We start from the raw sequence: 18900 nt of genomic DNA, 5'->3' as shown, positions 1-18900 counted from the left end.
ATTTTCTAGATAGATTTTGGACTGGATTCTACTGCGGTAGCCAGTGGTGGCTGTTTCCAGATTATCACTGTAAGATGGTGAAAACATTGAGAGTTTTTTCCCTTCAGTTGTTTGTCTGAGGTTTGCTGAGCAGTGCTGAGCATGCAGTGAAGGCAGGGTCGCAGACTGGCTTTGACATAAATGTTACATGAACTGTGTAAGCTGACACACCAGAAACATTGTTTGATGTGCTGTGTTGTTACACCTGAGGTGCTTTAAGCAGTGAAAGCTCAGAGAGATCCTGGTTTGTTAGAGAGCCCTTCAATATCTGAGTGGAGTTGACCTTTCCACCTTTCTGTGCATTCTGTCCTTAGATAATGGTAATTCTTCAGCTGCCTGAAATTTCATGGTACATCAGGTGGCCCAAATACAAGCCAAGATCTACTGGTTGCTCATGGTCTCACTTATGTTGTCACACATAAGCGTTGGACAGGCAGTTACTTGAACTTCACCTTTTGACTTGCTCAGCTAATTAATTCAGAATTTTCACTAGCCTCATGCTAGAATATGGGATCCACAATGGTAATCATTTACCATTTCAAAGAATAAATCACACCTTTCAAGCTCTGTTTATCTTTCTGTATTTTAAAGAAATGTCTTGTGTATGACATAAACTATTATTTTTCAGGAAGAATGGGATTTTTTTTAACCTAAACACAATTTTTTTCCACATCTTTAGTCTCTATTTCATTTATATGAAATGTAAGAATGTGCTTAAAATGTACTTCATTTTTCCTCATCTGTTCCTTAAGGAAACAGAAATCATAAAAGTGCATTGTCTTCAGGCACTTGATGTCCCCTACTGAATTTTGGTCTTGCAGTCAATTTGAAATGTGAAAAAATTGGAACTGAAAGGTCTTTTGACGCTTCAGCAAGTTGCTTAAGAAGTCAGCCACTTAGAAAAGAGAGGAATACAAAATAAGCAATCCTGGTGTTGGGGATGGAGGAAGAAAGAACTCTGGTGTTGCTCTAGCTGTCAGCAGGGTTATTCTGGTGCTTACTCACCTGCAGTCCTATTTGGCAAGGGCATCGTAGTCAACTGGTCTGCCTGGGATGGATTTTATTTTCTTCATAGTGTCTTCAAATGCCCTTCTGCACCTTGAATGGCAGCTGAAACAGTGTTGCTAAACACAGCCCTGTTGGCTATGGCTGGACAGTGCTTGCTCAGCATCCAGGCATTTTCTTTGCCGCTCTGCCCTGCTCCCTCACCTCCAGTGAATAAGCTGTAGGCTGGAAGGAGGGTATTCCTGGAACAGCTGACCCAAACTGACCAAAGGGATATGACATCATGATCAGCAGTAAAAGCTGTGAGAAAGGAGGTTGGGAGGGGATGTTCATGGTTATGGTGTTTGCCTTCCTGACTTCCCAAGAAATTGCTGATTGTCTGTCTGCTGATGGGAAGTAGAGAGTGAATTCTTACTGTTTGATTGCTTACTTGGTGCTTTCCCTTTTAAATTGCCATTATCTCAGCCTTGCCTGCCTTCTGTTTTGCCTTCCCTTTCAGCTGGAGAGGGGAATAAGCAAGCAGCTGGGAAGGTATTCAGCTGTTAGCCCAGGGCTGCCCACCACCCCAGGGAACATGTCAGAGATGGGTGGGAAACATGGTTTGGTAGTTTCTACTTTTTGGACTAACTTGTTTACTTTATAATTGCAGATTGTCTTTGGATCAATTGTACTACTCATGCTCTGGCTTCCTATACGCATTATTAAGTATCTCCTGCCTAACTTTCTTCCATATAATGTTATGCTCTACAGGTGAGCATTTATTTTTAAAAAGATGGGGTTTTTTTTAATGTTTGTATAACTGGAAAAAGTGTTTGTATAACTGGAAAAAGTATTTGCTCTCCCTGAGCATTAAAGTGACACTTTTTGTTATGTTATTTTGTCTTCCGTTAATCTAATCTTCATTGTTCTAGGAGAAGTAAAGGGTAAAGGACATGGCTACATCATACAATGTGACAAATTAAAAGCTACTTGAAAAAAGAAGCAGTTTGTATTCCTTCCATAAAGATAACTGTTCGGGGCTTTATGCCCTCAAAACACTTCCCAGTTCAACTTTCTGATAGTGAAGTTCCTTTTGCGTTAGCTTTTTTAACACACTTATTCCTGATTGTCATTGCTTCAGGAGTAAAAGAATATCTGTAACTGCATTTTTTTAATGATAGCAGTTTTTTCCTATTTCTGAATAATAATTCAAACAGTAATGATAGATGCAAATAGAGACACATACTGTATTCTTAGATAAAATCTTTCTCAATGGTTTTTTCCTAAATTTATTATATGCCAAAGTGGCTAACCTCTCTGTTCAGGGTAGTATATAGGGAAAAACCGTAACAAAAAATGAACGATTTTCCTTTTTGGCATCCAGTGTATTTTTGTATTGTGGTGGCATTGATAGGATTCAGTGTAAAAGATTTCTATTAGAATGTTCCTTATGTTTTATGTTATGCTCTTCCCATTGTTTCCAGTGATGCTCCAGTAAGTGAACTTTCCCTAGAGCTGCTTTTACTTCAGGTGGTGCTTCCAGCTTTGCTAGAGCAAGGACATACAAGACAGTGGTTGAAGGGTCTTGTACGAGCATGGACTGTTACTGCTGGATACTTGCTGTAAGTACAGAAATCCAAATTCAGCTATAACCACTGTGCCCAGTTAGGCCTTTAACATGAGGGCAGCTTTCCAGAAGGTTATCCCAACAAGCAGGTTTAATAGCTCTTTTACAGATAAATATATTATGAAAAACTTACACAGTGATTGCTTTCTTCTAAGCAGTAGATGTATGTACTTCTGGACTAGCCTTTGACAAGTAATTCTTTTGGTACACCATTACAGCATTTGCTTAGTGAAAGAAATCTGTAAAAGTATGACTGACATCTTCTTCACTCCCTATTATATGAAAATAAGGAAATGTCAGCAATGTGTTTCCATGAATCATCTAAGTAAAATTCATGTGCATTTCTTGGATTTCTTACTCTAAGAAGGAAAAAAAAAAGAAAAATAATTTAGAACATTGAGCTGAAGAAGTAAGCAACTTAAATTAGGGGTTTTAAAGTTACAAGTTCAGACTTTAGAAAAGGATAAACTATTTCTTTGTCAAATAAAGTAAATTATTGTACTGCCAGCCAGAGTTCTAGCACTTGAAATTATTTTTTAGTTCTTCTGTTTGCCAAATTAGTCAAGAAAAAAGTAAGGTTGATTTTATTTCTGTACAGTTTTCAGTTTAACTTCAAAGTACATTGGCATTCTCCCACCATGTTGCACTCTTAGCATCAAGAATTATTCTTTGCTAAGTTATGTCTGAGAAAGTGAGTGAATGAATGAAAGATTTTTTTCTTCACTGTAACCCATAATATTTATTTTAGTTTCTCATAAGGAAACTGCTCACTCTGTATTCTCTTGGTTTACATTTTGAAGAAGTTTTTAATTATTTTCCAAGTTTTGATTGTGTTTAAGTATAGTGTAACAAGAGAGTTTTAGAGATTGTGATAGAAATGGCTCTTCTTACTCCAGTGTTGCAGCTCTTTAGGACAATTACAAATTACCTCTTCAGGAATTTTAGTTTAGCACAGATGAAAATGTTTTGCTCTGTTGTTCCCAAAAAGCAAACTGTTGGGTAAATTTAATTGCTATTAGAATATCTGCACATATCTTACTCTGCTAAAGCTGAAGAAAATTAAGTTTTAAATGTTCATTTTTAATCATAGTCAAATTTTGCTAATTGTATGGGTGGAAAACATCAACAGAATAATTTTTAAGTAGATTGATTTTTTTCCTAGGATTGATATTCTTAAAAAGCTGTGAACAGGTTTGAGCAATTTAGAATCTTCTTGAAAGACTCTGCCTGCCTCTGCAGTTTGACAGCACGTCCATAGCAATGCAGCACCAACCTTGTTTGGTTTAGGTTTGAAGGCCCTTGTTTCCTATAGAGCTTGGGTGACAGTAACATAAAAGCTGTCAGTAGAGCTCTGTGCTTACATGAACTGAAATATCCATGTAATTTTCCTTTCATGTGCACAACACCTTTAATACCAGGTGGTGTTTTTAAAGCAGTCAAACAGATACGTGATCTTCCCTTGTGATGGGATTCTAACTGCATCCACACCAGCACTTTCCTTCTAAACTGTGTTTGTGATGATATTATGTTACCAAAAAAGGCTTATTTTACTTAATCAAGATTCTGCCAGTACTCCTGTATTAGTTTTGTACAACCTGTATGGATTCTGAGTAGGCCTATATTTCTGTAAGTTTCTCATTCATACCAAACAGAACAAAACTGAAATTTTGATTGTTGCAGGGATCTTCATTCTTACCTACTTGGTGATCAGGAAGAGAACGAAAACAATGCAAATCAGCAACCTAACAACCAGCATGCTCGCAATAATAATGCCATTCCAGTTGTGGGAGAAGGTCTCCATGCGGCCCATCAAGCCATACTTCAACAGGGAGGACCTGTGGGTTTCCAGCCTTATCGTAGGCCTTTAAAATTCCCACTCAGGGTATGTATACCTAACACATCAAGAGAAAAGAAAAAGGCATTTGAGAAGTTTTTTTTTCTAAGAAAGATTTAGCCCACGTTAGCCCACCAGAAGTCACATGGTGTGTCCTGTTTTATATGGTTTGCAGCTTTCAAAAACATATAGTTGCAGTTGTGCTCATATAAGGCTTTTTTCAGCCTTAAATGTAAGACAATTACAATTTTATTTATGGATCCCGTATATGTTGAGTATTATGTGTCAATTGACATCTTATTTTCTTTACACAAAGTAATGGAGAGAAAGACAATAAGCCCCTCTCAAAAAGGTAGTTCAGGTGTGCCTCTAACAAAGCTTGGCTTTCAAGGGGGCATACTTTGTAGCTGAAGTGTATTTAGAACTATTTTGCCTTATTAAGAAAACAAACAGAGAACTTCTGTTGCTTCTGCATCTGTATTAAACATAGAAAGGCATCATATAATACTTGAAAGTTCTAAATCCTTAAAATTAGAAAGGAAATTTTATTGGCAAGTACTTACATTTCTAGAGTAATATACAGCTTAAACTAAATAGCTGTTTTGTTGTTAGTTCTACTAACTCAGTTACTACTAGTTTCTAAATAGAAACTTCACCACAGGTCACTTAGTGTGGTTTCAGGTATAGCTGAAGAATGGCTAACATTGGGTCAGTGTGGTATTGCATCTGAAGGTTCCTTCCTTTACACCCAAGTGTCTCGTCAAGGAAAGTCTGTTCCAGATTGAACTTTCTCTTGGCAGTCTGTTGGGATAAGGTGTTAGCTTTCCCATAGCAAGCTTGCTTGTTGTGTGGCTTTGATGATTAGTGAAGCAGAACTTCATAGTGCCTGGTGCTTGAGAAATATTTTAAAAAGTCAAGTACATGGTAATTCTCTGGTAAGGTGAAAACCTGGCTGAGGAGTAACCAGCTTCACTGTCAGCTTCTGGTCACAGAAACCTGAGCACATCAAGAAGAACTTTGTCAGCAAGGTTTTCCTATTAAAACCACTGTCTTGCTCATATGGTATACAGAGCTAGAAATCTTTCAGGATTATATGGGAGTCGTGCTGCTCAGTGCAGAAATTAAGAGATGGTCTTTTTTTATGTGACAAAGCAAAGATCTTAAGTCATTCTGGATTCAAATGTTATTTTTTACTGTTGGAACAGTTAATGGAAAGTCTTAGAAATACACAACACTGCAGGTGTTCTGCATGTACTGTGGTTAGGTTTCTTTTTGCTCATTTATTTATAGTGAAACATCAGTTAGTATTTGAACATCATAGTTTAGCTGCCTTTCTAGGATGATGTATTTTTTTGTACTGGGGTTTCTTGGGGTTTGGTTAAATAACTTTCTTACGAACTTCCCCTCCTTTTTTTTTCCCTTTTTCAGATATTTCTTTTGATTGTTTTCATGTGCATAACATTACTGATTGCTAGTCTTATCTGCCTTACCTTACCAGGTGAGTCTATTACAGTAAACTATCATTAAAAACAACTCAGTATGCTGCCATGCCCAACCATGGCAGATGTTTTGAAATCATTGTTTGAAGTCAAAAGGCAAAAATATGGAAACTAGTCTCATTTTTAATAATTGTCATCCAATTGTAATCAAAAAATCTAAATGATAGAGATTGCCATTCCCTTTTTGTTGTAGAATAATTTTTCTCTGAGGACAGGAGTTCAGGTGCTTCAATCTTGGTAGTATTGACTGGAAAATAATTTAAACTCTTGCACCTGTTTTACTGTTTCGAGAAGGAAAATATGTAGAATGCTTCCAGGTCTTTACAGTATTTTCTTTAATTAAATATTCTGAGGGTGTCATTTTTGAGTATTGCGAGGAGCAGGGAGTTGGACTCAATGATCCTTCCAACTCGAGATACTCTATGATTCGGTCATCTTGACACGTCACTAGAAGATTTTGTGAAGTGGCATGTATATCACTTTAAAATGTCTGAATAAGTACTTCAAAAACAATTGGTATTTTTAAAAATAATTTTGAGTAAATGAAGCCATGTCAACCAGCATAAATTTCATAAGCTGTCTGCTGTAATACCATGTAATTTATACCTTCTTCTATTAATGAAGAATTTCATAACCTGTCTGTTGTAATACCATGTAATTTATACCTTCTTCTGTTAATGATCCCAAAGTCAACAATACGTTGAGATCAAAGTTATAAATTCTGCAATTGTTTTAGTAGTAGGACGTAAAATAATTCTGCTGTAATACTAAGGAAATGAAAACACTATTAAAAATGAACTATAGCAAATTAGTCTCCCATTTTTGTCAGAGAACTTTAGAAGCCCCATCAGTAAGTCTTAAAAAAATCACATGAAGCAGTGAAACAACCCAAAGAGAGTTCGTATAATTTTAAGTTCAAGCTTACACGCTAATGCATGATCGCTGTTGCAGTTCTGAAGATCAGTGTTTAGGCTCTGAACAGTGCTTTGTTTTGCTGTAGCTCAGGTCTCATTTGCCTCAGCTCAGGTCAGGTTTCATTGCTGACCTAATGAAAATTTACGTGGAAAAAATTTCTATATGTTTATTTGGCATCATTTTTGAAGCCGTTTGCATAGTGCTTCACACCTGCCTTATGGGTATAGTACCAAAAAAACAGTTTTATGATGAATAATATTTATGCAGGAATATTTCAGATAAATTTGCTAAGTACTTTTTTAATAAGCATCCTTCTCTAATACATCCAGAAGCATTACTGTATGTAACAGTGCTTCTGTTTTCAGTGTTCGCTGGCCGGTGGTTAATGTCATTTTGGACGGGGACTGCCAAAATCCATGAGCTGTACACAGCTGCCTGTGGTCTTTATGTCTGTTGGCTGACTATCCGAGCTGTGACAGTGCTGGTTGCCTGGATGCCACAGGGTCGTAGAGTCATTTTCCAGAAGGTCAAAGAATGGTCTCTCATGGTGAGTCTTGAGAAAAAGTTCTACTGAATTACAAAAAAATTAGCTGATGGGGCTTGTTTCATTTTTTGCTTGCAGGCTTTACTCTCTTTCACAGAAACCTGGAAGCTTAACTATTTACTTGTTTAGTTACATGAAATTATCAAAAGGAAAAACCTAATAAAGCTGATAGATGATGATGATGACCATATCTCTACAAAGTAGCTTGATGCATATTTTCAAGAAGATCTTTACTGGCTGTTGAACTTGCATTGTTCAAATAAAAGATACTTTCCTCAAAAATATTAATTATGAGGAATTAATTAACAGTCTCAGCATGAAAACAAATTCATACCCCAACTTTTTATCTTGGTTTTGGTTTTGAGGATTTCTGCAGTAGATTTCTTGCTAGTTCCTTTAAACTTAAATAGCATAAATGTATCTTGTTATGGACCTTTTAATGTGCTTATTGAATTGTTACACTGTATGTGTTCTTCATGTACTACCATGTTTCCCAAATACCTCATCCATAATTTTCATTTTAGCTTCTTTAAGATCTTAGCTTCTTCAAGAAAATTCATAGTTAAAGCTTAATTTCTACTTGTTCTTTGCCACTTCTCCTTATCATGTTAATTAAGAGTCAGGCTATTTTGTATGATGCAGTTAAATTAAGAGACTTTTAGAATAAATAAAGATTCAAATATGGTGTTCTGAGTCCTCCATTTTTAAGTCAAATATTCCACAATGACTGGATTTTTAAGGTTTGTTGTGTTCCAGAGAATTGGAAATTGGCAGTTTTGGAAAAAAATTTTAGTTTCCCAACATATGAGCATATGCAATGTATTGAAGTGCCATTGGATAGTATTCCCTTTTGAGAACAGTCAATGTGATTTTATGGTTTAGAGCTATATGAGTACAAGTAGGAACAGTCATGATTTTTTCTGGAATTCCTTTTCCTATGGAATAGGACCCAATCTTGAAAACTTGGATTGCAAAACTATGTATGTAGTAAAAATTGTTTCTAGGGGTGTATATGTGTGAAATAGAGGTCTTTGTAGTTTTGGGGTTTATTTACCAGGGCTGTGAGTTTATGTAGTTCTAATTACATTTTTGAGTTTAAACGAAGAATCCTCTGGTAAATATATTAATGAAATGTCTTGGGTTCTTTAGATAATGAAGACATTGATAGTGGCTATACTGCTCGCTGGTGTGGTTCCGCTTTTGCTCGGTCTTTTGTTTGAACTGGTCATCGTCGCACCTTTGAGAGTTCCTTTGGATCAAACACCTCTCTTCTATCCCTGGCAGGTCAGTTGCTCCCACTCTTTTGCTGCTGCTGATGTAAGGAGTATGGGCTGCCTTGCTTCATGTGGATTTGGTGCTTCAAAGCATTTTCCACAAATATGTTTGTATGTGGCAGAGAAAAGGCAGCTAGTCTGGATGTGAGAATTATTTGAACCAAAAGGATATGCTGAGGAATTTAAACTATGAAAAGCTGAACTGTTGTGAGATTACATCAAAGGTTGCATTTCAGTGATCAGCTATTTTTCCAGTAGCATAATTGTAAAGTTATGTAAGAAATTGGTATATCTATATGAATGTATGCACAGATGTACATACTCTAATCCTTCTGGAAAACTTTCTGCATACAGTTATGCAGAAAGAGGTTCTGGTAATTTTTTTTTCTTTGTAAGATTTTAATTCAGTATAAGGCACATTATGAATGTAATTTTTAAATTATTTAGGATTGTGCTGGTTTTGGCCTGACTTGTCAAATCATTAATACAAAATTTTGAGGTAGTTGTGTTTTATTACTCTTCAGTCCAGTCTCACAGGCTGAATGCAAATTTCTGTCCTGCAAGTTGGGAGACGAAATGAAGATAGAGTGGATTGAATGACAAATGCTTCTTCCATCACCTAGGCTGAATTATGAAAAAAGTCATAACTCGAAGAAACCCAGCTGAGGGGACCATAACTCAGAGCATCTAGAATGCCATTTCTAAATAACAAGAAAGCGTTCAGGGACAGTGACTTTTTAAGCTGCCCTAAACTTTCATTTACTTTCAATATCCAAATGTTTGAAAGCCGTAATACAAAGAAGAATTTGGCTACTAATTTGATTATTCCATATTTTAAAATCCAAGTATATTTTGAGCTGAGTAGATGACCAGAAAATCAGGACATCATATAATTACAGTGGTAGATGATCATGCTTTCCAAACAATTTTGGAAAGAATTTGTAATGCTAGAGATTATAAAAATTCTTTACTATTGCACATTAGTTCCTTAAAAGTTTTAAAAGAAGTATACTGAAAAGCTTTATTTTCATGTAGCAGAACTTCTTCAAAATATAGGATAAGTGGGATTTGAGACTTGTTCTAAATGAACAAAGAACTATCAAAATTGAGACTAATTTCCATTTTTCCCAAAAGAGTTATGCAGAGGTTACATCATTAAATAAACATGAATCAACTTTAACACTGGTGCTTTTTTTGTAACAATTTTAAAAATAATTTAGAATTGGCATTAACAAAAGTTGTCTTTTTAAATAATCAGTTAAAGAAAATGTATTTCCCCAGCAGGTTAAGAAAGTTAATTTAGTCTATGATGTCCCAAGCCTTACCAGTTCTTAGCTGGTTATTCTACTTTATCAGCCTATGTTTTGCATTCTATTTTTGGTGGTTTTTATTGAAAATCTCTTACAAATATCTGTAATCCAGAAAGGATGGACTTATGATGTGAAGTGTTTACTAGAAGCCAATAGTTAGTGTCCTAATTCCGTGCCATAATAATTGCAGTTTATGTCAAAACATAAAGTTTCCACCAAGGAGTGTGACTTTTTTTGTTAAGAACATTGTTTTGCTTTAAGCTTTCTTACATCAGGCAGGGTTTTGGGAATAATTAAACTTCAGAAGAACTTGTTTCCTAATGTATGTTATCATCTTTGTATCTTTTTTCTATTCTTCTATAGAGAAAGGAAATTAATTTCCTTTTATGTAAGTTAGTTTTTAACCAGAATGTTAGTCAATTCCTTTAAGTCTAATGTTTTTATTTTGTATTTGCCTTTGGTTTAATAGAAGTAGTGATTTTCCTGGTCCCATGGAGCTAAATTTACAGATGTCAGTTAATCTTGAGAGCATTCTCTTTTTCATAGGAATCTGCAGATGATGTCATTCATCTCTTTGGATCAACGTCCCATGTAAATGGAAAAGTAATTATATTTTCACTAATAAGTAATATTAACACATTGCTCTTAAAGCTTTTGGTTGTCAGACTTTTTAAAGATATGTTATTGCTAACACTATAATTTTTTACAAAATTAGGACTGGGCTCTTGGAGTTCTGCATGCCAAAATAATTGCTGCCATAACACTGATGGGTCCCCAGTGGTGGCTGAAAACAGTTATTGAACAGGTAGGAAAAATTCTTCATGTGAATTATCTGTATAGTACATTTTTTATGTTTCTAACTGTGTGTCAAAAAACAGTGTTACTCTTGCAGTAATGGAGTAACTGAGTAGAATTCAACTAGTCTTGTAAAAACCGTTTAAATTGTATAGCCCAATCCATTAAGGTACACTTAACAGTAAAACAAAAACTCAGAAATCTGAATTCAAGAAAATGCTTTGTATACATATATGCATTTTTCTCAGGTTTGTAATAAAATGAGAAAGAAACATGATTATTTCTTCAGATGAAGTCTGTGTGTCCAAATACTTGTCCAAATATTGGACAATATTTACCTCCACAAGTCAAGAACACAGAATTTTGCTTTCTCTGCAGCTGTAGTGATTACCTCGTTCATAGATCAGTAGAGATGAAAGACACAATTTCTGTTCCCCTTTGATTATTAAGCAACACAGAACAGTTTCTCTGAGCAGTTCAGAGTCACATGGCCTGTAGCTTTGTTAGAAGTATTTTTTTCTTGCTTATAACTGTTAAATTACATAGTTGCAATCTCGATGAAGTATCTCAGTTGTTTGTCAGAAGGTAATATTTCAGCCCTGCACTGTATGTGATGCTTGTGGTGCATGTCCCAACCTCTGTACACAAGGTGCCTCTCGTGAGTAAGTCTAGCACATAGTCCTTTATTAAATCACTTCAGCTGTCACACTGCAGAAATACAGTCTTAGTCTGGGACTTTGATGCATACCACAGCTCCCTGTTCCATTCTGAACACTCTCCATGGGCTGTTTACCCACTTTCCTGAGCCTTCCAGGCTGTGGCACAGAGGCCATTGTTTAGCTGTAGCTGGTAGCCATTCAAAACTGGTTTTTTCCCATGCTTAATCTGGTTATGTTTTGACTTTAGCTTCTGGTAGTAACTGCAGAAGCTTAGGAATTGTGGAGGCCTTTTTTTCAGGAACAGACTCTATGTACAGAGGCTCTGGTCTGCCCCACCAAATAAAATAGGATCCTATTTTCTGCCCACTACAAAATGTAATAATTTATTCTATTAGCCTATACAGGATCCTCTTCTAGTAAATTAACAGTGCAAAGTGATCCCAGGTCACCCACAGAACCATTGTCCACAGCTCTATTAAATGATCTTTCAGAAGATTCCTTGCTTTCCTGCAACTGAATCACAACTCTGTTCCAGATTAAACTGGTCTCTTGGGCATTGTTTAAATGATTTCCTGGAACCTTCATGATGTAAATTGGCAGAGTTTTTTCTTCTTCAGCTGTGGCCGTGGGAGCACCCATTTCCTTTCATAAGAAGAATTGTGTAAAACCTTTTAATTATTACTGTAAGTGCAAAGCAAGGCTTTCTTAATTAATCTGTTCTACTTCTAACTTGTTCCATTTTAGGTATATGCAAATGGGATTCGTAACATTGACTTACACTTCATCATCCGTAAACTGGCAGCACCTGTAATCTCTGTCCTCTTACTTTCCCTGTGTGTGCCGTACATCATAGCTTCTGGTGTTGTACCTTTACTGGGTATGTATGCATTCAGAACTCTTATTTGTCATCTTATGGTTTACAGCAGGGTAAATATGTTTGTGGAAATAAAACTTCAAGCTTTAGTTTATTTTAAAAAACAAACAAAAAAACCCCCACAAAACCCAAACAAAAAACTCCTCTTCTGCTGACAAGTGTAAATGTTTAAAGACTTCCAAGAATCACACCATGTTCCAGGAATATTGTCCAAATGCTTCTTGAACTCTGTCAAGCTTGGTGCTGTGACCACTTCCCTGAGGAGCTTGTGCCAGTGCCCAACCACCCTCTGGGGGAAGAACCTTTTTCTAATACCCAACCCAAGCCCTTCCCTAGCACAGCTTGAGGCTGCTCCTTGGGTCCTGTCACTGGTCACCAAGTGAAGAAATCAGTGTCTGCCCCTCCTCTTACTCAGGAGGAGGGGCAGACACTGATTTTTTTCTCTGGTGCATTTCAGGTATCCAGCTAGTTTGGGAAAGGAATGATTAATTCATTTCTTTGGACAATCAGCCTTTGATTTTAGTCCCTCTAGGAGCTATACTGAGCTGAGGCCGTCTTTTTCTGACTTGTCAGATTGTAAATAAAATTTAAAATGAGTGAAAATCCTGGGTTTATTTTGAGGTTTTAATAGTATTAAAATGTAAATTTTAAATATATAGGGTTTTTTCAGACTTTCCTATTTCCTCACAATTGAGGTAAATAATTTGATTAGAACCAGGGTTTATAAGCTTTTTCATCAAGACTTGTCTTGTACTAGTTAGTTTTGATGTTAACATGTTCAAGAAGTCCCATTTTATTCTTCAGTCTCACTTGAATGCTGACTTTTATTGCGTTGACTTTTCTGACACGAGAAGTCAGTAAGCAGATAAGGAGAAGTTAATAGGCAAAAAGAACTGATAAGCTCTTTTCTTTTTCTACCGTGGATTTTCACTCTGTTAATGGAAAACTTTCTGCTTGTAGTGCTTCAGATTAAAAAGAACAGCAGCTGTCACGTTGGATCTTTGAAGTAAATGGATGTGTCATTTATTTCACAGCCCTTCTACTGAAGTATAACTGAAGTATAAAAAGTATGGAAGCAAGTAGAGAAGCAGAAATATGTGAGTTAGCTCAGCAGTATTACAATGTCTAAGGATTGTGTCTTGTTTTGTAGGAGTTACTGCTGAAATGCAGAACCTCGTTCAGCGACGCATTTATCCTTTTCTGCTTATGGTGGTGGTTTTGATGGGAATTCTGTCCTTCCAAGTCCGCCAGTTCAAGCGCCTTTATGAACATATTAAAAATGACAAGTGAGTATATAGTGGGGGATTTTAAATTTTTCCCCTTTATATATATCTATATATGTGAATACTTCAGGTCGAATTCAGGCGTTGTAAATACTTAGGACTAAAAGGGTTTTTTAAGTTTTCTAGACAAATGACTCTTTAAGACAGACAGACTGTTCTTAGCAGATGTTTTATCTGTGGTTCAGGTAGATAAACACAGGAATAGACTGTCTTTATAAAGGGAAGACACTTCCCCATGTCTAACATGAGTGTGTTTTCCCACAAGTGAAGCTGACTGTTGGTCTCATCTGTAGTCTTGAATGACAGATTAATGTAATGAATTACAACATACCTGGAAGTTAAAATCATGTCTCAAGCTGCTGCTTATAAAACCATTTCTTCAACCTTTTCTGCATAACTGCTTTTCTTACTCTTTTACTTATTAGTCCAACTAACCTGTTAAAGAATGTTCAGTTGTTCTGATAGTTTGTCCTTACTAAATTTTGTGTGGTTTTCAGTAATTATTACTCTGTATTACTCAGAAGCCTGATAAAAATAATAATTTTCCTATTCTTTTCTGGTTATCTCGCTTAGTTGAGCCTCTTATTTGTGTTATTAAATTATTCTTGGTGTTACCCTAATTACCTTTTTTATGGGTTATTAAGAAGATTAGCAACTAATTTAGCAACTAATTCATAGGTGTGTAGGGCTCTTGTACATGCAGAACTAGCATGCAAATAGGAAGCATGAAAAGGAATTCAGGTGGCAAAAAATGTGGAACAATGATAGGAAAAAGGAATAATGTGAAAGGTATGAAAACTGTTAAGCTGCTGAGATAGTTAAATTTCTTTCAATATCACACTAAAGATATCTTGCAGCCCTTAAGCTTTCCATGGAGTAGCATCAGGATATTTTCTTTCCCTTTAAGAAAGCTTAAGGACCAGCTAAAGTTCCTCCTTTACAATTTATAGAATAACTTTTTATTGAAATGAAAAAATTACTTTGGCAGCAAAGGAGATAGAGTGGATTTGTGTTAAAAAATAGTATTCCCTTGTGTTAATTTCTGTTCTTACTGTGATCCCAGGTACCTTGTTGGACAACGACTTGTGAATTATGAACGGAAGTCTGGTAAACCAGGCACATCAACAACTCCACCTCAGTCTTCACAAGAATAGATGGTCATATTAAACATCTTGACCTTCCCTTTGCCTTTACATGTCCTTTTTTCATAGACTCTTCTTGTCTTTGGATATCTCTCCCAATAATACTCTCAGCAGTGTTTTGGCTTCTGTTGGTAGCATCCAGATAGCAGTTAAGGCTCTGTTTCTTATCTGCATTTTCTGATGTTGTAAATGCTGTCTGAGATCTGTATATGTGTATATAGCAGTGTCCTGACACCCTAAAACCTTGGATTAAAAAGAATGTGCATTGTACATCTTTAAAAAGTATATTAATTTATTAAATCTAGTTGTCACTTTATTTTGGACTGCTGTTCTGTTGACAATGTGCCACAAAGCAATAGTGCAAAGAGGCAAGATGTTTTTATAAAATTTGGAGCTTACTTTATGGTGTTCATAACAGTTCTTATTGTAGTAATACAGTATGATTTTTCATGAGTGGAAAGGCCACATAGAGAATATCAAAAGTAAATAACTGTCTTACAGTCAGCAATGAAGTTGCTGTGTCGAGAACATAATGAACTATGTATCTTGCTGTCCAGTCTTTTTTATTATTTTGTATAACACCAAAGCTGTTGTACATTTTTCTATTGCCTGATTGTTTTTCATGTGTCAGAGTTTGTAATATTGTACAGTTACTGTTAAATCAAGAAAATATTTCCTCTTCTGAGAATTCAGATGTACTTGTTGAGGCTCAGCTGGATTTTTCTATTTGGTTGAAGGGGGTAGATGGGTGTTTGCTTTGGGATCAGGATTCCATTAATTGAAGCAGTAAGTAAAAATTTACTAAGGCTAGGTGATGGAAGTATTTAAAGGTACCAAGAAAAATTAAATAGGTTCACAACTTAAATTGTAGCCAATTTCTTATCAATATTAGAATTTTTCAGGATCTCAAGAAAAGGGATGAATCTTAACTGATGTGCTTGCACAGCACGAAGAGCATAGTGTAAGCAACGTCCTGACCTGATCCTTAGTTAAACGGCGTGAAATCTCTTTTCTGTAAGTTACCAAAGTTGAAAATTGTAGTATGAATTCTATATTGCACAATTACTTTTAAAAAAACCAAACCCAACCAAAAAAAATTCTCTCAGAATTGGTCACTGTGAATTTTTACAGGAATAATACTGAGGAAGTGATTTATCATGAACCATTTATGGCCTAAGGGGCAGGGAAATACATATGCTATTAAACAGGCAAGGAAAAGTTAGCAGATTTCTTTGCAAGAACACAGTCAAACAAGAGCCACCAAATCAAGTCTGTGTTATTTCTATATGTAGATAGTTCTTTTGCAGTAATATTTGGGGGTGGGGGTGGGGGTTATGTAGATAAAGAAAACACATAACAGTATCTCAAAGCTTTAAGTAGCATCAAATCACATGCTTAGATTGCAGTATCTTTCCTGGACCAATGTGGAAAATGTGAATATCCATTGCAGTAATGAGAAAGTGAATAGAACATTTAACTTGCTACTCAGTACACTCTCCTTCAGTATTCTGTACTTACCATGTGTGTATATAATTAATACTTGAGAATCTGGCAGGTGCTTTTAAAGTGTCATCTCCTTTTATTGATGTTGCATCTCTGATCTGACATGGTATGAGCTAATGTGGTCCAGGCTGTGATGGTGGTAGTTCATTCTTTGGTGTCTGGACTCATGTTCTAAGGCAGTGAGCGCAAGCCAAATGCATCTAAATCTAGTGGCAGGAGGATTGGGCTGTCACTCTCAGATCCATACTATTTTACAGAATTACTGTTGTCCTGATGGTTTTGAACCACAAATATTACTCTTTGGAGTGATTTATTAGAAAATTTCCAGTGAAATGAAATCATAGAAAAATAGCCAAAATATTTTTTTCATTTACTGTTGCTGATTTAATGCTGAACTGAGTCTATATTCGCCCCATATATTTTTGATGTGCATAAATATTGCATTTGATTATTTACAGTGGTGTACATTGTGGGACAGATATATTTTCACAATAATAAATTCACTGGTAACATACATTATTACTTATGCCAAGATTCTGTTTTTGACATACCTTTCACAAACAGTTCCAAAGTGGTCTTGCCACTCAAATGTTGCAAGCACTGCTGTGCATCATGCAGAATTTGCAGTAGTGTGGTACTTGTAACTGTGTTTTTATCCAGACAAACTGGTCTTAATATTAAAATTTATTAAGAAAAAGCCTTTGTGCTGTTTCTACTGGTATTTTACAAGTCATGAAAGAAAACAGCAAATCAGGTCAGTCATGCAATGTGAACTGCAGCTATTTTGATGTAGCTTACAGTATCTGTAATTGCTTTTTTTTAAATGGAAAACTGGTTTCAAATCCAACTGTTGTGCTGGCATTTGCACTGCTTTACAGATCCCAGGTAAAGTTTGTTTCCAGAACTGTCCATTGTGAACTTCTCAGAAATCTCATCTCCTCATCTTATTTTTACACATTTTGAAAGAATATGGAGGTTGTAGAGAACAGGAATTAAATAACAGTACTTTATAAATTGTTTTAAATTTCAGTGGTTTGCCTTATTGTGTGCTGTGTACTCCCCTGGCATAGAAACCTGATAAGTAAGCATGAAAGTGGCTGTTTCTGACACAGCTGATGAACCCTGTACCAGTGGCTTCCATCTGTGCTGGAGTGATGCAGAGTGGTGTGTGCTCCTGTTACTTTTCAAGTGGGAAAGTGTGGGGGGGAGGGGGGGGAACTCTTCCACCACAATTTGTGTTGACCTTGGTCTTGACTGGAGGGGTTGGAGGTGTGTACTGGCTCAATTGTATCTCCTTTGTGTGTTGAGAATCTGATGCTGTTGTTAGTTCCACAAGCCTTCATCCAAGAACTGTCAGATGGCTCTGTAGCTATCTTGTGCATATTGAAAAAAGTTAATTGCAGAATAGCTTTGACTGTTTTTACACAGGTTATTTTATATTGATTAAAAATAGTTAAAACTCTGCATCTTTTCTGTCTGCCCCTTCTCTATTGAGTGAAGCAGAAGTTACTTGATTTTGTTTCTGAGAGCCCTTCAGTATCTGTAACTGCTTTGTGTCAGTGACTTCCTCAGTAAGATGCCAACTCCAGCCCATTACAGTGCTCACATCACTTTTCTGCTGAGTGCATTAATTCTTTCCTTGCCTTCCCCTATGCTTGCGTAAAGGTCCTCATAAAAATCTTCACAGCAGCCGCGCTGTTCTTCAGAGAACTCTGTAAAAAGCTTCACAAAGGCCTGTACCTCACAAAGCACAAATGACTGGGGTTTGATTGCCTGGCATGCTGATCAGCATCATTGTGTTTCCTTGGATGTCACTGTCCATTTTTCTACATCCAGATTGGAAAGGTTTTGTGGTAGGATCAGTGTTCTTGTTCTGCTTGCCTTGGGAATAATGGCCATGGTACAGCCTGGGCAATGAGTGAGGTTCTTGGCAGAAATTATGATACAAATAGTAAAAACATTAAACAAGGAATTGAATCTTGGTAGTGTAATGAAGTTCTGGGTGCAAAATAAAAGAAGCTGTTTTCTGAAAAGAGATGAGGAAACAACTTTTAAAAAGCATAATGGTAAGTTAGAGCTCTCTTACTGTGGCATTTCAGATCTTAATTAGTAGCTGGAACTAAAAAATTGCATAGTTAACAGCAATTTTTTAAAACTGTGCATCTGGTTTTAATATCTTCATTAAGAAGTAACCATAAATTGAGAAATTATATGCAGAAATCAAAGTTACTCAATAATGGAAAATTTTTAAAGATTGTATTTCTAGAGGTCAAATACTATTTCAAAATAAACTGAATGCTTTGAGTTCAGTATAATACTGAGAGAAGGAGCAATGGCAAACTTGTTTCACAGCTCTACATCTCAGTTTTTCTGCTTACCTGCATACCTGCTATTATCTCTTACCTGTTGAGTACTGGCCAACACCAAACCTGCAGAGGCATTTTCCCCTATATAAGGTGAAGTCAAACATCTGGAGGTATCTACATCAGGCATGGAAAGAGTGGGTGGTATTTAACATTACTTGCCTTTCAAGGGCTGTTCGTGTTCCTGGAAAAGGACATTAGTTTTACTTGGAATTCCTTGTTGCTTACAAAACCAGAGAACAGTGCAAAGCTCTT

The 18900-nt window shown here is 36.2% G+C and overlaps 1 protein-coding gene across 2 annotated transcripts in view; it reads left to right on the top strand.

Moving 5' to 3' along the window:
* Nucleotides 1–17746, top strand: part of MARCHF6 (membrane associated ring-CH-type finger 6) — a 44727-nt gene extending 26981 nt beyond the window's left edge. For both annotated transcript variants that reach the window (XM_036404383.1, XM_036404382.1), the window contains exons 17-26: nt 1694–1794; nt 2508–2645; nt 4331–4532; nt 5913–5982; nt 7264–7445; nt 8592–8726; nt 10742–10831; nt 12225–12357; nt 13505–13640; nt 14701–17746. In XM_036404383.1, the coding sequence (XP_036260276.1) occupies nt 1694–1794; nt 2508–2645; nt 4331–4532; nt 5913–5982; nt 7264–7445; nt 8592–8726; nt 10742–10831; nt 12225–12357; nt 13505–13640; nt 14701–14791 (1278 nt within the window). In that variant the 3' untranslated portion in view covers nt 14792–17746. The remainder of the gene's footprint in view (nt 1–1693; nt 1795–2507; nt 2646–4330; nt 4533–5912; nt 5983–7263; nt 7446–8591; nt 8727–10741; nt 10832–12224; nt 12358–13504; nt 13641–14700) is intronic.
* The last annotated feature ends 1154 nt before the right edge of the window (nt 17747–18900 follow it).

The sequence above is a fragment of the Molothrus ater genome, chromosome 1, assembly GCF_012460135.2.
Source record: "Molothrus ater isolate BHLD 08-10-18 breed brown headed cowbird chromosome 1, BPBGC_Mater_1.1, whole genome shotgun sequence".
Lineage (NCBI taxonomy): Eukaryota > Metazoa > Chordata > Aves > Passeriformes > Icteridae > Molothrus > Molothrus ater.
Note: the sequence above shows the minus strand (reverse complement) of the source record. Positions and strands in the feature narration are given on the sequence as shown.